At 51.3% G+C, this 27,982-nt stretch overlaps 1 protein-coding gene and 1 long non-coding RNA gene across 2 annotated transcripts in view; one reads left to right on the top strand and one right to left on the bottom strand.

Moving 5' to 3' along the window:
- SCTR (secretin receptor) overlaps window positions 1-27,982 on the top strand; it is a 79,156-nt gene that overhangs the window by 32,585 nt on the left and 18,589 nt on the right. The window contains exons 3-7 of the mRNA XM_033231759.1: window positions 9,932-10,039; window positions 15,557-15,660; window positions 21,962-22,059; window positions 23,928-24,060; window positions 26,077-26,230. Coding sequence (XP_033087650.1) covers window positions 9,932-10,039; window positions 15,557-15,660; window positions 21,962-22,059; window positions 23,928-24,060; window positions 26,077-26,230 — 597 coding nt within the window. The remainder of the gene's footprint in view (window positions 1-9,931; window positions 10,040-15,556; window positions 15,661-21,961; window positions 22,060-23,927; window positions 24,061-26,076; window positions 26,231-27,982) is intronic.
- LOC117095124 lies at window positions 1,556-12,456 on the bottom strand. Its single transcript, XR_004441827.1, has 2 exons — window positions 11,941-12,456; window positions 1,556-3,063 (listed from the first exon to the last, which is right to left on the bottom strand). It is a non-coding gene; the product is annotated as an uncharacterized LOC117095124 (long non-coding RNA).

Raw genomic sequence — 27,982 nt, 5'->3', positions numbered from 1 at the left:
CGGAGTCGGTGCCACTCTTCCTTTCTGGGGCTCTTGGGTAGAGGATTCTCCCCACTCCTCAATGTGCCCATTTTAAAGTGGGGAAAATAATCAGATCAACTTCATGATGCTGTTGTGGGGAATAAGTGAATTACTACCTGAAGAAGGCAGAAGCTCCTCTCATGGCCTCTGTCCCAGCCCTTTGGTGCAGCCAGGCTGACCTCTGCCATGAATGGCTGGGGTCCAGTTAGGCGCTCAGCCCTGCCTGTGGGTGGTGCCTCTTCTGCGAACCTCTTGCCCAGTCACCTTACCAATGCCAAGTGCACATTCATATGTGGGTGGGAAGTTGCACCCACGTCCATATCTCAATTCTGGGTTGACTCATCTGAGCGGAATTGGTCATCTTTCTTCCCTAAGGCTCCCCATGCAGTGCAGCCGCCCTTTCTGCCAGGTCCTGACTGTGCATCCAGGGCTGAGAAAGCTCACTGGGGATTCCGGCTTGACTTCTGCCTCACACTTACTGGGGGACCTGGGCAAGCCCCGACCATACCCCTCTCTTCCGGACCTTATTCTCCCTGAGAAAAGGGCTCCCCTGGCTTTGCAAGAGCTGCGGTGTCTGGCCAGGCCCTGGTGGCAGAACCAAGGAGGGCCAGCATGCAGGTGGGTGAAAGGGTGGCTCAGCTGACCCTTGCATCACAAACAGCTGTCACTGGGATCTGTTTTGCATATTGACCTTCTGCAGGGTGCATTTAGGAAAGGGGATCTGTTACTTTGAAAACATGGTTTTAAAGCCCTAAAGATGTCCAAGGACTCTGCCTGCTGGAAAAGTCTTCAGGTCTGCTGCACTGAGGGTGTCAGAAGCCAGGGCCAAGGGCTCCATCTGGGACTGTGGAGCGACTGTGATGTCTGAGGAAAAATCCCCTAAAAGACTAAGAGGAGAAATGGCCAAGGCCTAGATCTGGTGCCCAGGGGGCCTCTCTCAGCACTGAGGCTCTATCATGGCACCTGCGTGGGGGACGGGACTGCTGGGGCTCTCCGTGGAGGGTGCAGGGTTAATGGTTAAGCTCCCTGGGGTAGAGGTTAATATTTGAACGCCAGAGGAGTTACAGGAAACACCACTCAAGGAGCTGTCACCGAGCCTGCCACACTTATCACAAATAAAAAATTAACTCTTCAGCTATTCCTGGTTAGGTGGCCAAGGTCTCACTGGCATTTTGTGGGAACATTTCACGGTCACCCTAATAACTGCATGGCCTGCCCCACAGGGCTATTTATTACTTTGTTTACAGAAGTCAATACCCCCTCAGAGCTGGCTGGTGGAAGGGCTATGGCTCTCCCCAGGGAAAGAATGTTCCAGAAGGACAGTGTGGTGACATGCAAGGTGTGGGTTCGACAGTCAGACAGACCTGGGCATGTGCCCTGCTCTGTCACACAGGTGCTCTGTGACCTTGAGCAAGACGCTGGTCCTCTCTGAGCCTTAGTGTCCTTGCCTTCAAGTGGGGTCATGTCATCCCCTTTTCCTTCTTGTCTGCCTGCTGGTTGCCCACTCCCAGAGCACGGGTCCAGGAAAACAGGCTTTTTATTTTGTACCTTTTTTATTGAGGTGAAATTCACATAGCATGAAATTCACCATTTTAAAGTGAGTAATTCAATGGCAGTTAGCACATTCATAATGCTGTATGCGGCCACCAGCTCTATCTCATTCCAAAATATCTTCATCACCCCAAAATAAAATCTCTGTACCCATTAAGTCATCATTCCCCTCCATCCCTCTCTCCAGCTGCTGGCTATTACTAATCTGCTTTCTGTCTCTGTGGATTTGCCGGTGCTGGACATTGCATATCAACGGAAGCATTTGCTATGTGAGTTTTTGTGTCTGTCTGCTTTTGCCGAGAATAATGTTCTTGAGGTTCATCCACGGTGTAGTATGAATCAGTTCTTCACGCGTGCTGGCTGTTACTGAAGTTTTCTCTAACATTCCTAGCTCCTAGCTCCTTTCTGGAGTCTCCTGGCCCCCGATGCCCTCTGGCAGCCACGCCCTGGACCATTCTCCACGGCTGCCCACAGCTCACCTCTGCCCATTCTTCCCTTGGTACCACTGATCTTGGCTCATTTTTCCAAAATATGTTAGCTTATGTTCGTATAACATTCTAGACAATTTACATTTTTAGTTCTTAAAACAGCTGTGCAATAAGCACTATAATTACTCCCATTTCATAGATGAGAAAACAGGCTCCAAGGGGCCCAGGATCACACAGAGCTGAAACAGGACTCCGCTTTGCCATCCAGTCTAATCAAACACAGCACAACTGAGCTGTGAATGACTGATAACCTTACCCTTCCGAGAGAAGGGTTTTCCATTAGAGAAAACAAACAAAAAGACAGAAATTGCTGCTGGCAATTTATCCTTAATTCGCTTGAAAGGTGGTGTGAAATGAAGAGCTTTAGGTCAGGTGAGGAAGAGTTCTTCGGTGGATGAGGAGGGTTCCTTGAGGTTGGCACACACTTTGTGCAGCCTCTGGAAGGGGAGGGACTTAGCTCCCCGTGCTCAGAAGCTGGCCTGGGGCTGGCCTTCTGGACATAGGTGGGCCAGCCTGCTCCAGAGAAGTGGTTGCTCGGTCTCAGGGCTGGAAGGGTTCTTCATCTCATCTAGTGCAGACTTCATTCAGTGTCTGATGCTCTTCCCAGTCTCCTAATTCCATGACTCTCTGCTTGAATACTTTCAGTGATGGGCACCTCATCACTCTCAAGAGAGTTCATCCCATCAGACAGCTTACGATTCCTGGTTCCAAGACTCTTTAGCTGTTTCTCCTGTGATGTGCTTTTAAATACCTTTGTTGCCCTGGGATTTCAGCTCCTCTAGCCCCATCCTGACCACAGCTCCAGCCATCACAAATGACAGGGACACCCTCTTGACTTAAGACTGTAGGTCAAGCCATTAGCAAAGTTGAGGAAAACTCACCAGGCTGCCCCTTGGTTGGCCTGGGGATGGGGCCAGGGCTGAGCCAAGAGAGGCAAAGGGAGACACGATGCAACTGGGAAACAGGCTCTTGTGCAGGAGCTCGTCCTAAGCCACTGTGGGTTCTGGGGAGGAGAAAGGGATGAGTGGGGGTGAGCAGGGGTGGAGGTGCCTGAGAAATGGATGTGGCAGTCCGTAGGCAGAAGAAAGAGCAAACACCAGCAGAACCAGAAGGTAGGAGAGGACAGACACAAGAGCAAGACAAAGAGGAGCTGTGGCTTCCCTAGTGACCCCATCAGCCGATGAAGTGAGCACCAGGGACATGGAGGGGTGTGAGTGGCCCAGTTCAGCATGGCCCAGCCTGACTCCATGCCACTGCAGCCTGACACATTGCTCCAGAAATAGTCCCAGATTTTTATCAGGCCATCTGAGCTTATTTATAAATAGAGGACTGTAGGATGGAGGCTCCACGCCAGGTAGACGCAGGGCAAACTCCCAGGCACTGTCCTGCCCTTTCAGATGGCCCTTTCCCCTCTCTCAGCCCTCCTCCCACCCACCCAGACCTGCCTCTGGGGCCACCTCTCTATCTCTGTGGGCAGGCCAGAGGAAGCTGACATTGCTGGGTCTGCTTCAGACTAGAGGCTCCACAAATATAAAGACCATGAATCTTTATCTATAAACCCCTTTGGGTGAAACTAGAACTTTCTCCATTTTCTGACTTTAATTCTGATTGCATTCTCCTGGGATGGCAGACATTTCTGGATCTTCCCCTGCAGTTTTCCCAGGGGGCTAGAGATTCACGTAGCACCACCGTGTTCAGGGGGATCTTGCCTGCGGCTGACAATGCTGTCAGTCACAGGTGGGGACTGGCAGAGCCGTCTATCCCGGGCCACTGGCCCCTCGTGTGCTTTGCTGGGAGGCATGGGCTCGGCAAGGCTGTGTGTGGTCTGCCCATCTAGACCTGCCCCCACAGCCGTTTCTCCTCTGGGCTATCCCACCTCCTCAGGCTGGCTGGGCAGCAGGGTATTTGCGCCCCTTCTAGAACCTTCCATGTCCCAACTCATCACTTCCCCTCCATCTCTCCCCAGCCTGTGGGAATTCTTGCTCTTTTTCTGTTTTTCCCAAGTGCTTTGATTATTCCAGAATACCTCTTCATCCCCCAGAGGTCTTTGGAAACCCAAGCCAGGAAGTTTTCCTGCCTTTCTCTGTGACTTCAATCTGAAGAGGAAGGAGAGAGAAAAAGCAAAAAAACCAAAACCAAAAAAACAGAAACAAACAAACAACAACAACAACAACAAAAAAAAAAAACAGGAGAAGAAAGAAGAAGAGATGGAAGGATCAGAAAGTACTCCACTCTACCCACGTATCATTTAATTCTCTCAAAAATCCTGGGAAATATTACTGTGCCCATTTTATAGATGAGGAAACTGAGGCTCATGGAGGTTAAGTGTCATACCCAAGGTAGGCTTGGGTCCAAAGCCCATTCTATCTCCACCACACCACCTCCCTCAACCTGGTATCCCATACCGTCCTCCTGGGCCACGGGCACTGGGGCAGGCAGCCCCTCCTCCCCAGGCGGTGTTTGTGGGCTGGCATTGTCTTCTCTTGGTTCCCCACTTAAACTTCCCAGCCTTCCATCCAACCCCCTCCAGCCAGACAGCTGGTGGCGGAGGTGGCCATCAGAGACAACAAGGGGTGGGGAGGTCTGCTCTTCACATGCTTTGGATGTGCCTGCCCACACAGCTAATGTATATTTCTTCTAGCCCTGGCTCTCCTGGGGCGGTGACCCCTCCCTCGTGGCTCAGTAAGTGTGGCACTATTGACAAAGCTCCTCCATCCCCTATCTCAATGAATGCCACTCACCCCCGAGTCAGGCAGTGAACTGTGCTGCTCTGGAACTAGAACTGCCCAGGGTGACCCCAGTCCTGGGTTGCGTCCCTTCCCTGCCATGGCTGCCTGGGAAGGCCAGAGCCAGGACAGGTATCCGAAGCTAAGCCAGGAGCACTCTCCCCTGCCTCTCATTCATGCTTGGCTTGGGGGACTGGGGAGTCCAAGAGTGGGGTCCGAGATGCTGCATTCAAAGCCTGGAGACAGTGCAAGGCAGCCTCCACCGAGGAGGCCACACGGACTGGCCGGCTCCCCCAAGCCACATTCCCTCCAGCCCGGCTATAGCCACACGCCTCCTGTACTATGGTTTCCTTCTTATGTTTTCCTTTCCATCAATGGACTTTTAAAAAACATAGCCTCATCCTAAACAATAGTAGCTATAAAATCACAGCTGTGATATGCTAGTTTTATAATGTTTCTAATACACATTAAATTTTCTTTTAAAAAGTGCAACTATGAAAAAATGTTCAACCATATACCAGCCAAAAGCACAGGCCACCAGTGAGTGGTGAGCTCACTGCACGCTGGGAAACCGTGGGTCTGTTCTGTGCCTTCTGTGCCCAGATGGTGGAGCCAGGGCTGGCAGAGAACAAGGCAGTGTCACTGGTTCTCAGGAAACGAGCAACGCTGTGTGGGGCTAGCAGCCAGGTCTTCTGCCACCGAGGCCAGCCTGGAGGAGGCAGCCTGTCCCAGGCTGGTGAGATGGGAAGGCTGAGTGGGATCCCAGCTCCATTATCACCAGCTCTGTCACCCACACTTGTCACTTCCCCCTCTTGGAGCCTCAGCTCCCTCCTCTCTGCTGTGGGGCAGTGACCCTACTGACCCTTGGGCTGTTGTCAACCTCAGCTCCGATGTGTGATGTGCATCCAGCACAGGCCTGGCATGGCCTGTCCCCAGGCGTCCCTGGGGGCCCTGCCTGACATGACCCAAGTTAGGAAGCTTCTCAGACGTGCTGGCACCGTCCACATCTGTCTGGCCAACCAGCCAGCCAGCCAGCCTGCGGCTGGTGCCCTGGCTGACCTGGCCAGTCCAGCCAGCGCTAAATCTGTTTTTCCCCAAGTGAGGCAAAAGTCTCCTGCCTTTTTTCATGCTCTGGAAATGCCCCAGCTGCTTCCAATGCAAGAGAGGCTGACCCAAGCTGGCAGGGGAGCTGCAACTTGAAACGAGGCATCCTGCTGCCACCCTGAGATGGTCGCAAAGGGAAAGAGGGCCCCGGGTCAGCCTCCGCCTCCCGAAACTCCAGGTGCCAGGTTAGGTCAGCACGGAGACAAACAGTGGGCTGTCCGTAAAGGGTCCTCAGGACCAAGTCTCCATCCCACAGGCATCTGGGTAGGCCCAGGGTTACCTGGCGGGCCTGCGGAGTTCCCGAGACCCTGCTCAGGATGCACAGGGCTCTTCCCAGCAGCGTCCACAGCTGGAATGTGAACAGGCAGCCTCGGGAGAGTGGCGGAGCCCTCCCTGGGGAGTGCGCAGCAGAGGGAAGCTCCCGCTCCTCCTCTTGCAGGTGAAGCTTCTGGAATATCCAAGGGGTTCCTCATCTCCCATATGCCTCCAAGGACACAGACCCCTGCTCCTTGGCCTCATAGATGCTTCCACTGTCCTATGAAAGCCCCACCCACACACGGCCTTCTGTGTCCCTCTCCAATTCTACCATACCCTTGCTCATGGCCGCAGCCTGCCCTTGTGGTTCCTGGGACTGCCCCACCTCCAAAGCCCCCAGAGGCATCGTGATTTCAGGACTGGGTTCCTTTCTGGGCCCTCCCACTTCTCCTCTCCCACTAGGGGGCTGGGCCTCTCTTCAGGGAGAAACAGGCCACACCTGCTGTGGCTTCCCCGCTCTAGGCCAGTATCCTCCCTGACCCAGGCCCTGGCCCTGCCCACCCTACCCTTCCCCACCCCCCCACCTCTCTCCAGTTCCCAGAGCCTGGCTTGAACAAGGAGGGCACTAGGCAGCTGGGGCCAGTGTCATCTGGAGACAGGTCAGGTGGGTGGAGGGCTGGGTGAAGATAGCTTTCATCCCCTCCATTCCCTGGTTGTGTGGCCTGGGAAACCGCTTCTGGCTCTGCTTGATTGCCGCGTTTATAAAGTGGAGGTAGAGCCAGGCACCTCGGGAACTGGGGGCACTGCCATGGGATTACATGAGCTCAAGTGTGGGATGCACAGGGCTCTTCCCCAGCAGCGCCACACCAGAGCTGACAGGCCCTGAATGCAGAATGTAGAAGTCAACTGGGTGTCAAGGTGAAAGCCCGTTTACGAGGGATGCCTGGCGAGGACTGGTGCAGGAGGCAGCGGTTCCAGCTGGCGTCCCTTCATTTGTTCATCTGCTGTGTTTGCTGAGCACCTGTGCTATGCCTGGCCCATCATAGGCCCAGGAGCCTGCTCTCCTGGGCTCTCTGCCTGGTGGTGGCGGAGGCATCTGTACCCAGGCACCAAGGTGAAGACACAGCTGGCAGTGACCCCCACTGGTAGGTCTGTGACTGCCTGTCTCACTTTCTGTGAATTACTCCTGGGAGCCAGGGGGAGCGCTGAGCCTAGAAATGAGGAACGCTCAGCTGTGAGGAGCAGGGAGGCTCAGAGTGGAAATTCTCAAAGCAAGTCCTGGAACCACTGCAGCAGCGTCTTTGGGGAATTCTTAAAATGCAGATTCCTGGGTCTGGCTTCACAAGGAGGATCTGGGGCCTAGAGATCTGCATATCTCTGACAGGCACCCAGCTCATTCTGATGTGGACTGGAGGCTCACGCTCCTGCAATGGGACAGGTCGCCAGGGAGATTTCACTTAGAGGGGATGACGGGGCCAAGGACAGTATGGATGCTCTGGGTCTGGTCAGATTAATGCCTGAAAATAGATTCTTGCTCCTTAAAAAGCTGAGCATTTGCCATCTGCGTACTCCCGCGATGTCTGCACACCGCATCCATCGCCCAGTCCCCAGAGCTAAGAATTGCCACCATTCAGGAGACCCAGCCTAGTCCAACCTCCTGAGTCCAGATGAGAAAGGAACAGGCCTGGGGAGGCCAGTGGGAAAGGGGTTGCCAGTCCCAGTGCCTGCTCCAGGCAGGCTTTTGAGGTGGGCTTTGAGCTCTTCCTCTGGATAGCCTCAGGAGGGAGGGGCTGGTCCTCCCAGAAGAGACGAGCAAGTGAGCAGGGCAGCTGGCAAGGTGGGGCGGGCCTGGAGCCCGGGTCAGCCGACTCGAGTCCAGGCTCTTTCTTTTTGGGCTCTGCCCTGTGCCTCATGGGTGTCCCTCAGCTCATTTCCAGCCCCTTCCAAGCCTGGCCCCAGCGATGACCTCTCAGAGGGCACGGGTTCCAGAAGTCTGTCTCAGGAAGCAGTTTCCCTGCGTGGCTGCCCTCGGATCAACTTTGGGAGAATTGGTGGGTGGTTACGTGAAATGATGTCTTAAAAGACAGTACAGTCACAACTCACACGCAAATATAAAATGAATACCTGCCGAACAGCTTGTTTAATTTGTGAGGGAGTCCGTAAGATCTGATCATTGGTTCATAGAATTCAAAGTCCCTGACATGGTTTGGCTGTGTCCCCACTCAAATCTTGAATTGTAGCTCCCAGAATTCCCAAGTGCCATGGGAGGGACCTGGCGGAAGGTAATCGAATCTTGGGGGCAGGTTTTTTCCACGCTGTTCTTGTGATAGTGAATATGTCTCATGAGATCTGGTGGTTTCATAAAGGGGAGCTTCCCTGCACGTGTACTCCCGTCCTCCTGCCCACTGCCATGTAAGAAGTCCCTTCGCTCTTTCTTCGTCTTCCGCCGTAATTGTGAGGCCTCTCAGCTATGTGGAACTGTGAGTCCATTAAACCTCTTTCCTTTATAATTACCCAGTCTCAGGTATGCCTTTATTAGCAGCATGAAAACAGACTAATACAGTACCATACCTATAAGACAGAATGGCAATATGAATTTACAAATAGATGCAAAGCTGGCTGAATACACAGGGAGGGAAGTGAAATTAACCGTATTTCAACTGGACAATAATTATTGTGCCTATGGACGAGAATCATTCGCATTGCTGCCAATCATCTAGAAGTTACAGAGTTGCAGAAAAGCTCGAAGACAACAAAAGGCCTGACACCCCATTGAATCAGATAATCCAGAAAGCTGTACTTAGACAATGCCTAGTTTTGCACTGAAAACACCCTAGTGATTTTTTTTTTATTCATCTTAAAGTCTTTCAGTTTTCAGAAGTGGGCCACACATCTAGCTCTGAGCTTCCTAGCAGCCAAATCAAAGAAGAAACCAGCTTCAAATGCAGTGTCTATGTATACTAGCTGTTCACAATAAGTTCAGCTTCTCACTGCATTGAGACCAGATTCTCCTTCTGGGAGGGGCCTCATCAAGGGAACTCAAGTGATGGAGAAAGCAACATCCTCAACAATATTCTTGCCGCAAATAAGTGGTGACCGTTGTGGAGCTGTGTCCATAGGCCAGGGCAGTGGCTCTGAGTGTGGTCCCAGCACAAACGGCATCAGCATCACTTGGGAACTTGTTAGAAATGCAGATACTCAGGCCCCACCCCAGACCTACTGAGCAATCTATTTTAATAATCCCTCTGGGTGATTCTAATGCAAGCTGAAATTTGAGAACCGTGGGACAAGAGTTCTCAACCCTGCAGTCAAACGTTAGAATTACCTGGAAGGCTTTTAAAGGACATGATGCCTGGGCCCACCCAAACCAATTCGTGCAGGATCCCTGTGTGCCACACCGGCTATGTCTATTTCTAAAGCTCCCCAGGTAGTGGTACCATGCAGCTAGGAGGGAGGCCCACTGCTCCTTAGTCGTTTAATGCAAACTGATTGGCCGACAGATGTGTCTTCCTTCTTTCCTTCTTCCCTTCCCCCCTCCCTTTCTTACTTTCTTCTGTCTTCAACACTGAGCACTACCATGTAGATGGCAGAGTCCAAGGGCCCGAAGAGGAAAAGGTGCATTAGACACTACTGGTTCCTGATCCCAAGGAGTCAGCACCTACTGGGAACTTTGGAAGTAGTCTAATGGGAAGTCCAGGCAGACGAGGGTGTTGGTGATGTGAACAATATGGTAGGGAAGCCCTCGGTCCATCCCCCATCCTTGTCTGATGCTGCTTTTCTTGGCAGGTTGTGAGGGGATGTGGGACAACATAAGCTGCTGGCCCTCTTCTGTGCCTGGCCGGATGGTGGAGGTGGAGTGCCCGAGATTCCTCCGGATGCTCACCAGCAGAAATGGTAACCACTCAGCCCATGGGGCCTGGCGGAGAGGCTGGGGGGTGGCCCTCTGGGTGGGGCCTCAGCTTAGAGGCAGGAGGCCAAGGAACCTTCTCTGAGGACAAGTGTAGGTACAATGATGGGGGGAGATCACTGCAAAGAATCGGAAGCCTTGCTTGGGAATGTGGGGTGGACTCAATTCTCAGGGTCTCAAGCAAGGGGGCGGGAGGCAGTGCACTGGGGAAGGCAGTAGGGGAGCCAGCCTGGGCCTGCTTCTGTCTTCCCCAGGCCCTTCAATTAGGAGCGCTCTTCCTTCCTTCCATGTTTCTGTCCCCTTAGCAACTAGGGGCCTTGTTCCAGTCCCCATGTCTGGATCCCCTCCTGGCAGTGGCAGGCTCCCTAATGGCCTGGCCTTCCAGAATTCTTCCTTCCTCTGTCAGGCCCTGCTGAGAAACTGGCTCCCTGGGAGCCCCTGGCCTCCTGGGGCAGGGGGTTCTCTTACCAGAGGACAACTGCAGTTTTAAGAATTTTCCTAGTTGACTCACATTGATTAGAAGTCGACCATGCACTGGACATTTTTATATTAACACATGGGCTCATTTAATCACCATAAACCGCCCTGCAGATCACAGGCCTTTTCCCTTAATCCGGTAAAGAGTAATAATAACAGGAACTGAGAAAAGCTGTGCAGCTGCCCCTCTTTCCTGGTCCATGCAGGACAGGAAAGCTGCCTGATGAAGCCTGAACAAGAACAGGTGATTTAACACTAAAACCCACCAGCCTTTCAAAGTCAGGCAAGGCAAAGATGACCATGGGTCAGAGACTGTGGGAAGGCAGTGGAGATTCTTCTCACCATAATTCTGCTGTACATATGCACATGTGTGCACACTCACACACATATTTGGGGAACATGCTGCTCCCTTGAAGCCTCACTCAACACCCTACGCTATGGGAATTGGGGAGGTTGAGGTAGACAGGCTTGAACCCCGCTCCTCCACTTCCTGGCGTGGTAATGCTGGCTGCTGTAACAGACAATGCCCCACATCTCAAAGCCTTCATGCAAATTTGTCCACAGAAAGTCCATAACAGGCCGGGCATGGTGGCTCACGCCTGTAATCCCAGCACTTTGGGAGGCCGAAGTGAGTGGATCTCCTGAGGTCATGAGTTTGAGACTAGCCTGGCCAACATGGTGAAATCCCATCTCTTCTAAAAATACAAAAATTAGAAAGGCGTGGTGGTGCACACCTGTAATCCCAGCTACTCAGGAGGGTGAGGCAAGAGAATCACTTGAACCTGGGAAGCTGAGGCAAGAGAATCACTTGAACCTGGGAGGCTGAGGTTGCAGTTAGCTGAGATCGTGCCACTGCACTCCAGCCTGGGTGACAGAATGAGACTCTGTCTCAAAAAAACAAAACAAAACAAAACAAAACAAAAAACAAAAACAAAAACTCCAAAACAGGAAACAGGTGTTCCTGATTAGCATGCAGCTCTCCTCCACACAGTGACTCCAGCACCCCACACCTCACAACTGTGGCGTCACGCAGTTTCCAGGCTGACTGGCAGAGGGGAAGGGACCCTGAGGACAACATGGCAGAGGTTCATAAGGGGCTGGCCTGGGAAGGACCCCACTCTGCCCACATTCCTTTGGCTAGAACTCAGTCACATGGCAACATCTAACTGCAAGGGACTTGGGGAAATGTCTTTTAGCTGGGTGCCAGTCAGCCCCAGGATCCAAGTTGCACACTGTTGCTGAGCCTCAATTTTCTTGACTGTTAAATGGGGAAAATAAATAGACCTGCCCTGTAAGGCTGTGCTTGGAAATAAATTTTGTCCCTTCTCCTCTATTCCTCTCCCTTCTTTTCCTTTTTCTCCTTCCCACCTTCCTTCCCTCACCCCTGCCACACACACCCCTGCAAGCTTACCAACTTTACCTGCCAGCGTGGCCCCTCCATGCCTGCCTCTGGGGTCCTGGGAGCTCAGGACACAGGAGATGAGTCCAGATGTGGGGGACCTAGAGCCCCAGGCTGGTCAGGTGCAAGGTCAGGCCCAGACTTAGCTTTCTGACTCCCGTGCAGTGCTCCTCCACAGCTGACGGGGTTTTCTCCTGGTGGAAAGGACTCGAAGCTCTTCTCCTTTACAGCCCTCCCTTTTCAGCCTTTCCAGAGCCACAGTGCCTCCGCCTCCCCCAGCACCGTCCCTTCTGCCCCTCTGCAGAGGGGACAGGCAGAGCAGGTGCTCACGGCCGCAAAGGGACCAGGTGCCAGTCCTGTCACATTCTTTCTCAATTAATTGCTTGAACCCCTCCCCGCCTCATTACGTAAAGGCTCAGTGTCTCTCTCTTGAGGCTCCCCCACCCTTGGATTGCTCATGGTCCACCGCAGGAAGCTCAGGGGGTCCCGGTATGTCCGCACAACGTGAGGATGGAAGCTGGGGTCCTGTGCAGACTCTGCTGCAGTTTCTTCTCGCTGCCACATGGTGTCGCTGTGGGGCTGCAGGGCCACTCCAAAGGCCTGCCTATTGGGCTCTGGGCTCGCTCCAGGGTGGTGGGGGCCACGTTGTTCATACCCAGCCTCGGGGAGGGTGGCCCAAGAGCACAGGTCAACACCTGTCCGGCCTCAATTTGTCACCAAGAACTCCCACCCACCCCACCTTCCTCCCCATAGATCTACTTCTGGGTCTGATTAGACCCCTGCCCCTTCATCTCCCAGCAGGAAGGCAGGCTTCCCTAGGTGGTGCCCCCAACCCTAACCCCAGGGGGAGCGCCCAGTGAGGACAAGGTGCTCTGGAAAATAAATTAATTCTCCTTCAGGGCAGCTACTACATGGGTCCTGACGGGGGGTGGGGTCCGTGTGACTGGAGAAACCGCAGGCCGATTCTGCCCCCAGCTGTTTCTGTTCATGCCAGGCCTAGAATGCTCCCTCAAGGGTGTATTCCTTTGATTCTGAAAAGGACGCTGGTCTTCCAGAGTTCCTTATCAAAAGACACATTTCCCCAGCGGTGTCCCCTTGGCCCTCTTTCTCTTCCTACTTAGTGAGGATCTGGCCTTAAAGCTGCCATGTTTTCCAACCTAATTAGGGTCCCGGAGCCTTTTGAAAATCAGATAAAAGCTTCGGACTGGCCTTTCCCCAAACTGCATATATACATACATACACACACACACACACACACACACATATGCACAAACATCCTTTCGGGGGTCCCCTGTGGTGCACACTGGCCTGTGCCCAGTTAAGGTTCCCTTACCTATTAGGAATTCAGCCCTGGGGAAGTGGGGAGGCAGCTCCTCTGCAGCTCTGCAGAGTGGAAGGCGGGGGCCCTGCCCTGTTAGCAGCTCTGGGCACCTGGCCTGGGTCACATGCAGCAATTGTCTTGGGAGTCCTGCTGGGTCAGTGAGGAGAGGGCCCCAAACAGGCAGGCGTGCTGCCCTGGGCGAGCCCACAGGGAGCCCAGCCTCTAGGCATGCGCTGTCTGATAACCTTCGATTCTGGCCTTGGGGGAGTTTGTGTTCCCTTAAATCGCCTTCCCGTCCACTCAGCCTAAATTTGACCACCGTTGTTTCCCATCTGACAACCTAACTCCCCTGATTTAATTCCAGAAACCTCCCCATCCCTCCCCTAAATTCCAAGATTCCAAGCCCCACCCACTCCTGCCTATTTTAGAAAGGCCAAAAGGAGAGGGGGAATGATGCCTCCGTGCCCGCTCTGTGCCTGGCACCAGCCTGGGCATTTTCCGTGTGCTCTCATGTTCCCTGCTCACTCTTGCAGTGTGGGTGATTATTTTGTGGCACAGAGAAATGACGCACCGAAGGTCACACAGCGACCAACAGGCTGCACTGGGTTTCTAACTCAGATCTGGCTGCTTCTAAACCCGGGCCCCCGGCCTCCTGAGGCTTCACAGGGCAGGCATGCCCGGATCTCAGAGGACACGGTTTCCTGGTACTAACGCTGCCCCTGAGACTTCAGGAAGAGGGCCCGGTGTGAGGGCAGAACAGTGATGGCATACACTGTGGCTGGGCACCATAGCCCAATTCTGGGCCCTGAGGTTCTGGCCTGTGAAATGGGCAGCAGCACCTCCCTCAGTGGGGCACTGTGAGGATTAGACCCTAAACCCTGTGAGCCAGGAGCCCAGTCCCTGGGGTCTGTGTAAAGGAGCATGCCACGCTCAGCTGGGGCTGTTAAGGCTCCAGTGAGAGCAAAGGGGTGGCAGGGCTCCCACCCACAGGACTCAGCCATCACTACCCTGCACGCTGCAACGCCTACACCGAACCGAGCTGGGGAGCCAGATCCCAGCCCTCCTTGGCAGCTTAGAGTACAGAATGCAGCCGGGCCATTCTGCCCGAGGAGGGAAACTCCTCACGGTGGCCTTCCAACACTTCCTTCCTGGCTGATGGTTCCCTTCAGCAGGCTGGGCTCCTGCTGTAAAAGCTCCAGTGGGGAAGCGCTCTCCTCTTCCCTAGGAGAAGAGTTCAGGGCAGGCTCTTCATCCCCATTCAGTTTGCCTTTCTGTCCAGCCAGCCAGCCCGCATTTGATAAGCTGAGGCTCTGGGCCAGGTACTGGGGAGGCGGGGAAGTCACAGCCCACGTGGTGAGAGGGCCCAGCATGTGGCCTCGTGCCAGGGGTGGGGGGCAGTGAGCAGCTGAACTGGAGGACTGTGGTGGTCTCACGATCTATTATGCAGTGAAATGCAGAGGGGTCGCCTACAGGTCGTGGCTTAAGGACCCTCCACCCTTCCGTGAGGGGCACTGCCTGGAGGGGTTCATCTCAATGGCACTCTGGTGGGTTTCTTTTTTTTTTTTTTTTTTTGAGACGGAGTCTCGCTCTGTCACCCGGGCTGGAGTGCAATGGCTGGCTCTTGGCTCACTGCAAGCTCCGCTTCCCGGGTTCACGCCATTCTCCTGCCTCAGCCTCCTGAGTAGCTGGGACTACAGGCGCCCGCCACCTCGCCCGGCTAGTTTTTTGTATTTTTTAGTAGAGACGGGGTTTCACCTGGTTAGCCAGGATGGTCTCGATCTCCTGACCTCGTGATCCGCCCGTCTCGGCCTCCCAAAGTGCTGGGATTACAGGCTTGAGCCACTGCACCTGGCCTCTGGTGAGTTTCAAATGGCTGCATGAGCAGGGCATGAAGTTCCATTTAAAACAGAACTTCCGTGGAGCAAGATGAGTAAAAATAGGAGCCTGAGAAAAAAATCACGATGGGAGTGGCCAGGTGCTGGGCAGCCACCACAGATTCTCCGGGGGACCCGCCTGTTAACCGGTGGCAGGGTCTGGGGTCAGGAGCAGCACCCGGCTGGGGCTAGAAGGGGGATTGGCATGTGGTGTGTGCTTAAGAGCGTGGGCTCTGGAGCCCGAGCCCCAGGGTTCAAATCACTTTCCCCCTATTCACTGGGGCGTGGTTTTGGGGCAAGTTCCAGAACTGCTGTGTGCCTCGGTTTCCACACTATAAAGTGGTTGTAGCAGCTCCATGTTACAATAGATGTTACTGTGAAAATCACAGTGCCTGGGCCCACAGCTCACCTACAGGACTCTTGGCACCCACAGGATCCTTGTTCCGAAACTGCACACAGGATGGCTGGTCAGAAACCTTCCCCAGGCCTAATCTGGCCTGTGGTGTTAACGTGAACGACTCTTCCAACGAGAAGCGGGTAAGCCTGTCAACCTCCACCCCACAAACCCGGGGACAGGAACCTGTGGGGTGAGGAGGCCCTGGGAGAGGACAGGGTGGCGCAGGCCTGGGACAGTGGTCAGGATGTAAGGGCTGCCCCCTGTCCCCCCGCCTCCTACTCCCACAGGTGTCAGTGGGTCTGCCTCACTGCCCTGGTCTATCGACCCGGAGCTGAGGGTTAGGAGGACCCCGGGCACAGGTAGGAACCGTCACACACCACCGCGAGACTGGGGGTGCTGTATTCATTCAACTGAAAGAGACACTAACGTCGTGGCCACATGCTCAGAGCCAGGCTGCTGCATCTGAATTCCGACTTTGACCTTCGTGGGGCTGGGGAAGATTTAATCACAATGTGCCTCAGTTTCTTCATCTGGGAAATGGTGTTAATAATGTTGACAACGTAGGCTTGTCATGAGAACTAAGTGAATTCATGTATGTGCATGCTGAGATGGGTGCCTGGTCACAGCAAGTGCGCGGTAAATGTTTGCTTTTGGCTGCGTGTGGTGGCTTACACCTGTAGTCCCAGCACTTTGGGAGGATGAGGTGGGAGGATTGCCTGAGGCCAGGGCAACATAGTGGGGTGACATAGTGAGACCCTGTATCTACAAAAAATGTTTAAGAATTAACTGAGCGTGGCGATGCGTGCCTATAGTCCCAGCTACTCAGGAGGCTGAGGCAGGAGGGTCGCCTGAGCTAGGGAGTTCAAGGATGCAGTGAGCAGTGATTGTGTCGCTGCACTCTAACCTGGGCAGTGGGGGACAGAGTGAGACCCTGTCTCTTAAAAAAAAAAAAAATGTTTACAGCATTCGAAGGAGTCTCCTGGCTGCAGAGCTACCCGAGCTGAGAGGATGCTGCCTTCAGCAATTGGCTGACCTCTTCTGGGGACCTCCAGAGGCTTCCTCTGAGGGTGGCCATCAGGGCCCTGTCTGGGCTCAGCTCACTCTGCATCACTGTCCTTTCCCAGGATGGCCCTGTCTCTCAAATCTCATACACACCGTGCCATCCTGCCTGCCTCCTGGGCCTTTGTCCCTGCTAGGGCCCCTTGCCTGGAAAGCACTTTCCTCCTCTCTTTTCCTTCCTGATTCTTATACATCCTTCGAGACTCCACTCGAGCCCATCAATGCCAGCCCTTTCTTCCCCTCCTCACGGGAAGGGCTCCCTTAGAGCTCGGCGGTGGCCTCTGACTACTACCTACCATGTTACATTAAAATGATCAGCATGTGCCACACGCCTCCACCTCCCTCACTACAATACACGCTCCTCAAAGGCATTCATTCACTCCGCTCACTGAGGACCTGCTATGAGCCAGGGCTGGGTCTGGGCAAATCAGAGAGTCTTGTTCGTTTCCAGGTCCCAGTGCCCAGTACAATGCTTGGCACCTATGGGCGCCCAGTAAATATTTGCTATGCACTTAAACATCTACTGAGTGCCTTCCTGGCTGGTGGCTAGTATTAAATCCCCAAAATAACCCCGTACATTCATTGTTTTTCTCACTTTGCAGAAGAGGAAACTGAGGCTCAGGGATTAAGGAAGATGCTTATAAAGTAGTGGAGGTAGGATTTAAACCAAGTCTAGCTCCAAAAGCGCCAGGGCTCCATCCTCTGTCTTCTGATGCCTCCCCATAAGGTGTGTGTCCCCCCAAGGAGTACACTTTCAGCAGGTCCCATTGGCTAAACTTCCTAGAAGGAATATGGGCAAGCTTCGCTTGTCCCTAGGAGGGTAGGGTGAGGTCATGGGAGAAGGCACGGGTGGAGAGTGGCAGAATTCAAGGAGAAAGGAGGAAGTTGGGTGGCAGAGCACACCCTCTTCTGCATTTCGCAAAGACCCCTCTCTCTCTAGCGCATCAGCCTTGCTCTACGTGAAGAAGGACGAGCTCCAAGGGAAAGGATGCAGTTCCTTCCTTCCCAGGGCTTGTCATCCCATTGGGAATATACGTGAGGTCTTCAGATCTGGTCAGAGTGGGACGATTTAATAAGGAGATTCAACAAGGAGTGGGCACTTGTGGTCTTGGAGGGATGGTGAGTGGGCTCTGTCTTTTACAGAGGAACAGTTCTATCATCGATTTATATGAAAAGAGGGGACTTATTTGCATCAAATTTGTAAAATCCATAAAACTAAAAAGGAATGATATCTTGATGGGTGGCAGGATGAAGGTTCGTAAGAAGGCTTTGTACTGCAAATAACACGCATTTCTAACTGGTTTAATAAGCATATGTGGCTTGCGTAACTGGAAATGCAGAGAATGGGCTTCAGGAGCAATCAGGTTGAGGGAGGTTGAGGCTGCAGTGAGCCATGATTGTGCTACTGTACTTCAGCCTGGGTGACAGAGTGAGACCCTGTCTCAAAAACAAACAAACAAACAAAAAACTAAGGACCAAAGGTCACATGAAACCTCCAGGGAGCAAGGCTGTTTCTGGATGGCTGAGGGCTTATGGTTCCTGCTTTACAAGGCAGGAACGGGTCTACATGACAGGCGGGCTGGTCACCTGACAGGCAATTGCCAAAGCTGCAGGACAGTGCAGAATCTTCTGCCTGACCCCACCCTTGTCACCCTGTGCCTTTTCAGGCTCTTGCAGGCTAGTCTGGGCATCCCCAGGAGTGAGGCTGATGCCCTCCGCAATGCGGCTCATCTGTAGATGGCGAGATTACAGGTTAACACAGTGGTCCTCAATTTTTTGACATTTCACAGGTCTTTGATGTCCCAAAGCCCAGGAACCACTAATTGAAGGCAACTCACTGCCCTTCAAGGGTCTTCCTCTCATCCTTGAGAGGTGACTCCTGGCTCTCAGGAGAGCAGTTACATCAGTGAGGAACTCAATGTCACATGGTAGCCTTCCCATCAAAGGCCACCTCCCGCTGTCAGAAAATTTTCAGTCACCCCGAGTCAAAAATCTACCTCCTTTCTGGAAACTTCCCCCAACTGGAGCTCACACACGAGGTCCGGCCCTTCCTCTACATGTCATTCAGTCTAACACTTTCCTCCTCTAAGTGCATGTTTTTCCCCTCCAGGTGTCATGGACCCAGTTTTTTCATGTACTCTTCAGATAACACAATCACCCTCCTCCAGAAATACTTCAGTTTATTAATGTGACTCTTAAAATAACATGCCCAGCCTCTCCAAACCTTCCCATGTGGCCAGCTGCCCACAGCACTCCATCAGTGTAACTGAGAATAGAGCTAATTTTTGAGCTATTTCATGCCTCAGAATTCATACCATCTCAAACTGCTGACTCATTTTGAAGGAGGATGGTGGGGTGGGGACAAATTAAAATTACCATACACTGAGTGTTTCCTTACATGCCAAGGCATTGTCTAGGTACTCTATCTGACACCATATTTGTTCTTCCAACAAGTTTGCAAGGTAGATACTATTATTCCCATTTTGCAGATGAGGAATATGAAGCTCAAAGAAGTTAAATAATTTGCTCAAAGTCACACAGCTGGTGAGTCACAGTCCAGGTTTGGAACCCTTGTCTCCTGGCTCTGAAGCCTGTGTTCTTTCTCTACAGTACACTGTGTGACACCATGGAGCTTGGGACTTTCTAACCTCAAGGTTATCTTCCCATGAAGATTGTCAGCCAGGTTTCCCCTATTCTATTCTTGTGCCTTTTTAAAACATTAATTACCCTTTTCTTTTGGTTATAAATAGCCCTTATCTACTGTAGAAAAAGTAGAAGTATAGAAAAATCATAAAAGAAAATAACAAGTCTATTTGCAAGCCTATAATACAAAGTTAACCACTGTTAACATCGACCATATCTCTTTACAATCTTGTTTCTCTGTATGTATGAGATTGAACCACATGGAATGGCTGATATTCAATTTTTTAATTTTCTTTATTTTTTCTGTTGATATTCAATCATTTTTGATCTACAAAAAAGGTAATTTCATATAATTCTTTTTAAAATGTATTTTTTAAAAAAATTGTCAGCAGAATCCATTTTCATATAATTCAACCTAATATGTTTTCACATATAGCTGGAATCACATTGCACGTGTAAAGTTTGAATTCTGCCTTTTCATGTAATAATATATCAGCATGTCCTGACTTATTTTAAACTCTTGGTAAACAACATTTTATTAGTGGTATAGTGTGAAAGTCATTTGTATTTAAAATAATGGATTTAACTATTCTACTGTTGGACATTTGGGTTTTTTAAATCACTAATACTTTTGTGATAAACGTCTTCATGTATAAATATGCTTTTAAATTTCTGATTATTTCTTAGAATCAATTCCTGGAGGAAGAAGGGAGGTCAAAGGGTCATATTTCAAAGATTCTTGATATATATTTATATATTACCTTCCAGAAAAATTGAACCAGTTTTTAGTCCCACTATACCCTCACCTGCAGAGAAAATTATTACTTTTAAATATTTGTTAGTTTGGTTGGTAAACATTGTTCTTTTAATTTTTATTCCCTTGATTCTTTTTGATACCACTTTATTTTTTTTTTTTTTTGTTTTTTTTTTTGTTTTTTTTTTTTTTTTTTTGAGGCGGAGTCTCGCTCTGTCGCCCGGGCTGGAGTGCAGTGGCCGGATCTCAGCTCACTGCAAGCTCCGCCTCCCGGGTTCACGCCATTCTCCTGCCTCAGCCTCCCGAGTAGCTGGGACTACAGGCGCCCGCCATCTCGCCCGGCTAGTTTTTTGTATTTTTAGTAGAGACGGGGTTTCACTGTGTTAGCCAGGATGGTCTCGATCTCCTGACCTCGTGATCCGCCCGTCTCGGCCTCCCAAAGTGCTGGGATTACAGGCTTGAGCCACCGCGCCCGGCCGACCACTTTATTTTTTGAACCTAAATGCAGATCTTTTAATTTTTTTTTTTTTTTTTTGCAACAGAGTCTCACTTTGTCGCCCAGGCTGTAGCACAGTGGTGCAATGTCAGCTCACGGTAATCCCCCGCCTCCTGGGTTCAAGCAAGCCTCCTGCCTCAGCCTCCCAAGTAGCTGGGACTACAGGTGCACGCCACCATGCCTGGATAATTTTTGTATTTTTGGTAGAGACAGGGTCTCTCCATGTTGTCCAGGCTGGTCTCGAACTCTAACCTCAAGTGATCCACCCACTTTGGCCTCCTAAAGTGCTGGGATTACAGGTGTGAGCCACCACACCTGGTCAGATCTTTTAATTTTCTGACCAATATTCCACTTAGATCATTTTGACTCAAAGATGAGCCAGTAGTGTGAAGTGGCTGCTGGATAAGTGAATGCCTGCTTGGCTGCATAGGCACGCAATGTCTAGATCAGGGGAGATGGGAGGTGATGGACCCCTTCTACCTCTTCCTGGTCAGAGAACGCTTCTGGAGCTTTTCAGCTATGTGGTTCTGGGGGTCTTATTTAAGAAGAACATTAACAAACTGGAGCATATTAATTTAACTAATGGTTGAAGGATTGTGGAAAGAGGTTGAAGACACAGGGAATATTTTTGTATGTATGTATGTATGTATTTATTTACTTGAGATAGAATCTTACTCTGTCACCCAGGCTGGAGTGCAGTGGCTGGATCACAGCTCACTGCAGCCTTGACCTCCCAGGATGGAGTGATCCTCCTACCTCAGCCTCTGAGTGGCTGTGACCACATGTGTGCACTACTATGCCTGGCTATTTAAATTTTTTTGTAGAGACAGCGTTTCACAATGTTGCCCAGGCTGGTCTTGAACTCCTCAGCTCAAGCAATCCTTCCTCCTTAGACTCCCAAAGTGCTGGGATTACAGGCATGAGCCACCGCACCTGACTGACACAGGGAATATTTGACATAGAGAAAATGAACAAGATACAGATGGGCAGAATAGCTGTGTTAAAAAATGGCAGGCCTCCCTGTATGACCTTTGTAACTTTGATATATAAAACCGGCCTTATATAAAAGACAAATCCAGTTTAAGTGGCTCCAGAAGGCACAAAATGGACCAATAGGTGGTGCAAGTAATATATTTTAACTTCACATAAACAAAATCTAATATTGTGTGCTGTTTTACACCAAATAACTTTCTCAAAGGGCAGTGAGCACTTTGTCTCTAGAGGTATTCAAGCAAAGGCTTGAATTCAGAGAGTTGGAAAGGGGCCCTATACATAAGGTGGAAGTTTGAATTGGCATCAGATGATCCCTAAGGACTTTTCCAGTGCCAAGATGTTACGGTGTTATGTGTCTGTGTATTGGCGTCCTTGGGGTATGGACAGAATAGCAGCGTTGGTGGGGTTCAAGCTGCCTGAAGCGGGTGCAGTGAGGCACAGAAGGGCAGAGCTAGCCAGGAGGGCCGCCGGGGCTGACACGTGCCTCTCTCTGCAGCACTCCTACCTGCTGAAGCTGAAAGTCATGTACACCGTGGGCTACAGCTCCTCCCTGGTCATGCTCCTGGTCGCCCTTGGCATCCTCTGTGCTTTCCGGTGAGAACACACTGCCAGCTCTCCATACCCCAGCCCTCCGCAGGCACAGACTTTGGGTCCCTTCTCAGCCACCCAGGACAGAAAGAGGAAGGTCTGAGTAAACTACCTTGTCATCTCTTGATCTAAAGCTGACCTATGGCAAAACATCGATGTTCCTGTCACCTCATTCATCCCTTTATTTGTTCAACATTTACTAAGCACTATTGAGAACTTATGGCCGGTCGCTTTATATGTATTATTCTAATTTTCACACAATGCTATGGGATAGGTAACAGGAACCCCATTTTACAGGAGTACTAGCGAGATTCTGTTGCAAGAGACAGAAATCCACCTCGAAACAGCGTAAGGAAAACAAAGGCGACCTGACCCACGTAAGTGGCAAGTTCAGAGGCATCTGCTGTAGGCGTGGCTGGATCTAGGTGTTCAGCGGCATCAGCAGCGCTAGGTCTGTCTCCCTCCATTCCTCTGCTCTGGGTTGGCCTCATCCTCTGGGAGGCTTTCTGCAGAAGTGGCAGAGACAACCACCAGTAGTTACTGGCATTCATCCCGCTAGCTCAGCAACACCAGGGCCAACGAGAGCCCCTTCCCTCCTGGTTCCAGTAAAAGTCCTCCGAGTTCTCTTTTTTTTTTTTTTTTTTTTTTTTGAGGCGGAGTCTCGCTCTGTCGCCCGGAATGGAGTGCAGTGGCCAGATCTCAGCTCACTGCAAGCTCCGCCTCCCAGGTTTACGCCATTCTCCTGCCTCAGCCTCCCGAGTAGCTGGGACTACAGGCGCCCGCCACCTCGCTCGGCTAGTTTTTGTATTTTTAGTAGAGATGGGGTTTCACCGTGTTAGCCAGGATGGTCTGGATCTCCTGACCTCGTGATCCGCCCGTCTCGGCCTCCCAAAGTGCTGGGATTACAGGCTTGAGCCACCGCGCCCGGCCCCGAGTTCTCATAGGCCAGGCTTAGGTCACATGCTCAATTCTGAGCCAATCAATATGGACAGTGATGGAGCACTCTGATTGGTCAAGTCTGTCATGAGGGTGAGAAGGGTGGAGCCCTTCCAATCCAGAGCTGGAATGGATTTCCCAGAAGAAAGCCTGTTTCTGGTCCCAGAAGAAGCAGAACAAGTAACTGACTTCTGTCCCCTGCAGCAGAGGAGGACGCTGAGACTCTGGGAAGTGGAAAGGCTTGCTCAAGGTCACATAGCTGCTAAGTGGCAGAGCCAAGGTCTGCTTTCTCCCCGCAGCCTGTGTTCTTTCTGTGCCCCTAGCCCTCTCCTGTTCTGGTTGCCATCCTCACCCCTCCCGCAAAACAATTCTGGGAGCTGGAGATGGTGGTAGTTCAGGGCAGAATACAATGTTGCCCCTACAGCCCCAGCTTTATATTTATTCATTTAGAGACAAGGTCTTGCTCTGTTGCTGGGGCTGGAGTGCAGTGGCAATGATAGCTCACTGCAGCCTCGAACTCCTGGGCTCAAGCGATCCTCCTACCTCAGCCTCTTGTACAAGGAATACAGGCAAGCACCACCATGTCCAGCTAACTAAAAAAAAAAAATTTTTTTTTGTAGATACAGAGGTCGCAATACGTTCAACTCATGGCCTCAAGTGATCTTCCTGCCTTGGCCTCCCTAAGTACTGAGATTACAGGTGTGAGCCACACTGTGGCCGGCCTTTTTTTTTTTTTTTCACTACAGCATGTAGCAAATTAGACTGGTCATCTGGGGACCCACGTCCTCATTCAGGTTATGCTCACAGAATGTGTTACCCAGAAAGAGCTGAAGTCTAGGGCCTCAGTTTCCCCAGTGCACTGGGGGCAGGTGGGCCTGGCTGAGTCCCAGCTCCTCAGCGGGCTCTGGACTCTATGACCCTACATTCTCTCCCTGCAGGAGGCTCCACTGCACTCGCAACTACATCCACATGCACCTGTTCGTGTCCTTCATCCTTCGCGCCCTGTCCAACTTCATCAAGGACGCTGTGCTCTTCTCCTCAGATGATGTCGCCTACTGCGATGCCCACAGGGTAATAAGCCTGGGTGCCCCGGGGTGTCGCCAGGCCTGCCTACCTTCCCCAGCCTAGCTTTGGAGAGGGAAGTAGCCTAGTTGTCCTTCCCCCAAGCCCCTGCAGAGGCTGCACTTAATACCAGTGCTGACGCTGGGCCAGGAGGTTCAGGGAGATTCCACAGCCACATGTGCACAATCTGGGTCATGTAGGAGAGAAGCTTGTGGGGGTTGCCGTAAACTCCCAGTGTCCAGGAGTGAACTAGCCACTCTAGGAATTAGATATATAGGGAGACTCCGCTTTTCCCTGCTTCTGCCAGTTCCTAGCTGAAGAAAGATGACCCAGTCTGGAGAGGGTGGGGGTTGGTCATAAAAAGAAAAGAGTGAGCACGGGCCAGTATGTCTGTATAAATGCATTTGTGATAAAACAGTTGTGTTTTCTTAAATCTAACCCCCTTTCTCCTTACAAATACCCAGATGACTCAATTCATTGCAATCACCCTGTGTGTCAATTGGGATTCCTTTTGCTGCAAATAACAGAAAACTATATATTGGAGTCTTAAACAAATGGGAGCTGTTTCCTATAGAAGCAGTCCACAGATGAGGCTGCGCGATGGCTGCGTGATGCCATGAGGAACACAGTCTTTTTCCCTGTTTCTGCACTGCCATCCTTAGAGTAGGCCTTTGATGTCATGCTTTACATGGTAAAAGGTTAAACATTTTTTTTCCTTTTGGGCAGCTTTGCCTTTCTGTTGAGAAAAGGTACCCTCCCCAGAAACTCCTACCTGCATCTCCTTGGCTAGAGTTGAGTCATGTAACCACACTTAATTGCAAAGGAAGCAGGGTGATTGAGTTTTTTACTGTCACAGTGTCGATAGTAGAGGCGAGCAAGGGAGAAAAGAGATTGGAAATTGAGATTAGTTCAGCCAACCTGCCTGCCATTTCCTACCACTCATCTGTTTGTATTGTTCATAGTTGTGTGTGTGTGTGTGTGTGTGTGTATGTTTTGACTCAGACTGAGAGGTTCTTCAAGTAGGATCCATGTCTCTCAAGGAGGTCTCCAGGATGAAACAAGAGTACCTGCTGGGAGTCAGGAGCGTTAAATCCTAGCCACGCTTCATTACTGACCAGCAGTGGACAAGGCCAGCAACGCCCCAGCAGGGAACTTTCTCAAGTTTTACTAAACATTAGACTCACAAGTCAACAATGGGCCTTGCCTGGAGTCAGAGCCTCTGGGAAGGCCATAAGGCAGGAACCACCACGGTCTCACAGGCAGCACTGGGTGCTCCTCCTTCTCCGGCTTGTCTTTACGGCAGCCCTAGGGCTATCCCACAGCTCAATGCAAAGAAAAGGACAAAGGCCCTACCATGGCAGAGGTACAGAAGCTGTGCTGGTGTAGAAACCTGGTGCCCCCCAATTCTATCAGCATAACTTCCAGGGATCCCTGCAGGGGACATGCCTGTGAAAAGAGTCAGTCACTGCATCCGGGAAGTCTGACTCAATGACATTCCCATCGGATATGTGGAGAGTGCAATGTACCAGCCAGGGTCATTTTTGCCATTATCAGTGGTGCCTCCTAACAGAGTTGGCACATCCCTTCATTATGTGTTTGCAAGGGAACTGAGCTTAGAAAAGATTGTTTTTAACCCTTTGCTCAGACATCTCTTGCCTTTCTAGGCCTTGGTTTCCTCATCTGAAAACATGAGGGGATTGGGCAGTGTCCGGCACAGTTTTGTAGTTGAAGGACTGTCTCCTCATCTAGCCTGGCAGCCAGTGCTAGTATGTGAACCTAGTTCCTGCTCCTGTGATGGCTCATTGGCCAGCTTGACTGAACTCATTAGGCCTGTGGACTCCCACTCTCTAGAAAATACTGCAGGCCTGATGGAGGAAGGCCACAGAAGATGGCCTTGAACCCCAGAGGCCTGCTCTTGTGGCCTGGCTCCTGCCCCTACAACACCCTCTTGCTCTCTTTGGGGCCACTCACCAGAGGGAACCCCACTGCCACCCGGCCTGGGCTCAGCTGCCTCTCTCTGTCCAGGCGGGCTGCAAGCTGGTCATGGTGCTGTTCCAGTACTGCATCATGGCCAACTACTCCTGGCTGCTGGTGGAAGGCCTCTACCTTCACACTCTCCTCGCCATCTCCTTCTTCTCCGAAAGAAAGTACCTCCAGGGATTTGTGGCACTCGGATGGGGTATGTTTCTCCCTGGGTCTGGTACTTGCATGGTATGTGGGCGCTGAGTCGAGAGTCAGAGGGTTTGGCTACTAGTTCCAGCTCCACAATTAACTAACTTGTGTAATCTTTTTTTTTTTTGAGTTGGAGTTTCACTCTTGTTGCCCAGGCTGAAGTGCAATGGTGCTCGGCTCACTGCAACCTTCATCTCCCGGGTTCAAGTGATTCTCCTACCTCAGCTTCCCAAGTAGCTGGGATTACAGGCATGTGCCACCACACCCAGCTAATTTTGTATTTTCAGTTGAGACAGGGTTTCACCATGTTGATCAGGCTAGTCTTGAACTCCTGACCTCAGGTGATCCACCTGCCTCGGCCTCCCAAAGTGCTGGGATTACAGGCGTGAGCCACCGCCTCCAGCTAACTTGTGTAATCTTAGAGAAGTTCCTTGATGTTTAACCCTCTGGTCTCAGCTTACTTATCTGTCAAGTGGGAAATTTAGCCCCAGTTTCTGGCATCTAGATGTTTTTACAGTTCGTTCCTACCCAATACTCGTTGCCTCATCTGCCTTTAGGCGGTCCATTCCTACATCCTCTTTCTTGCTTCCTTTCTGCATTAGGATGCTTTTGACTGCTGGCATCAGAAAATCTGTCAAGCTTTAAACATAAACGAAATCAATTGGCTCATATAACTGAAAAGTCCAGGGATCACCAACTTCAGGAGAGGCTGAATCCAGCAGCTTAACACTGTTTCTTTCTGTCTCTACTTTGCCTTTTGTAACATCGGCTTTATAGTTAGGCTGCTGTTTCTAGTGGAATGGCCAACAGCTTCTGGGCTAGAGACTTCCTTGTACCAATCTCCAGTGAGAGAAAGAAGAGACTCTGTCCAGCATTCACAGCGAATATTCTAAGGTGCACTCTGGTTGGACTGCTTAAATCTCATAGACGCCTTGAACTAGTCACAGAGGCCTGAGAGAATGAAATATGTTGATTGGCCTAAGCTACTGAAACCACATGACTTCCCAAAGGAAACTCAGGATTCATTGTCTAGGAAAGAGGGGAAATGAGAGCGAGACAGCCAAGTGCCAGCCCCCATTCCATCTCTCTCCCTTTTCCTTTCCGGTCAATGAAGACGATAAACAACTTCCATTTTGAGGGCACTTGCTGTGTGCCAGGCATTGGATTCAGCACTTTACATGTATCATTTAGTCATCGCAGCAATCTCAATCTCCAGGGGCCTCTCAGAGACCTCAGCTCAGAGACACAACATAACATACTCAACTCACACAGTAAACAAAGACAGACCTCAGGATTCAAGCCAAGACTTGTCTGTTTCCAAAGCCCTGTAACTTTTACCCTGCCATTAACATCCATCTATCTATGCATCCACCCATCCATCCATCCACCCATCCACCCATCCACCCATGCACACATCCACCCACCCTTCCATCCATTCCTGTATCCATTCATCCATTAGTTGTTCATTTGGTAAACGTGAAAGTTACCCTAAGGAGTTCTAGACAGAGAGCCAGGTTCCTGTGAGTGACTCAAAGGCTTACAGAGATAGTCATGTACACCCGGCATTAGCTTCTTTTGGTTTCTTCCTGGTGCCTTTAAGAAGTGTCCCTGCCAGGAGTGCCCTCTGCTGCCTTTTCTGCTGGTCTAAATCCTTATTTGCAAGGGCCCTGTCTCCCCATCAGGGAAGCTGCCTGAGCTGGCAGAGCTGGCTGAGCCCTCCTGCTTCTGAACCTTGGCAGCGCAGTTAGCACCTGACCCT

The sequence above is a fragment of the Trachypithecus francoisi genome, unplaced genomic scaffold, assembly GCF_009764315.1.
Source record: "Trachypithecus francoisi isolate TF-2019V2 unplaced genomic scaffold, Tfra_2.0 Lachesis_group13, whole genome shotgun sequence".
Taxonomy (NCBI): Eukaryota; Metazoa; Chordata; class Mammalia; order Primates; family Cercopithecidae; genus Trachypithecus; species Trachypithecus francoisi.
This window is presented reverse-complemented; position numbering and strand designations above follow the sequence as displayed.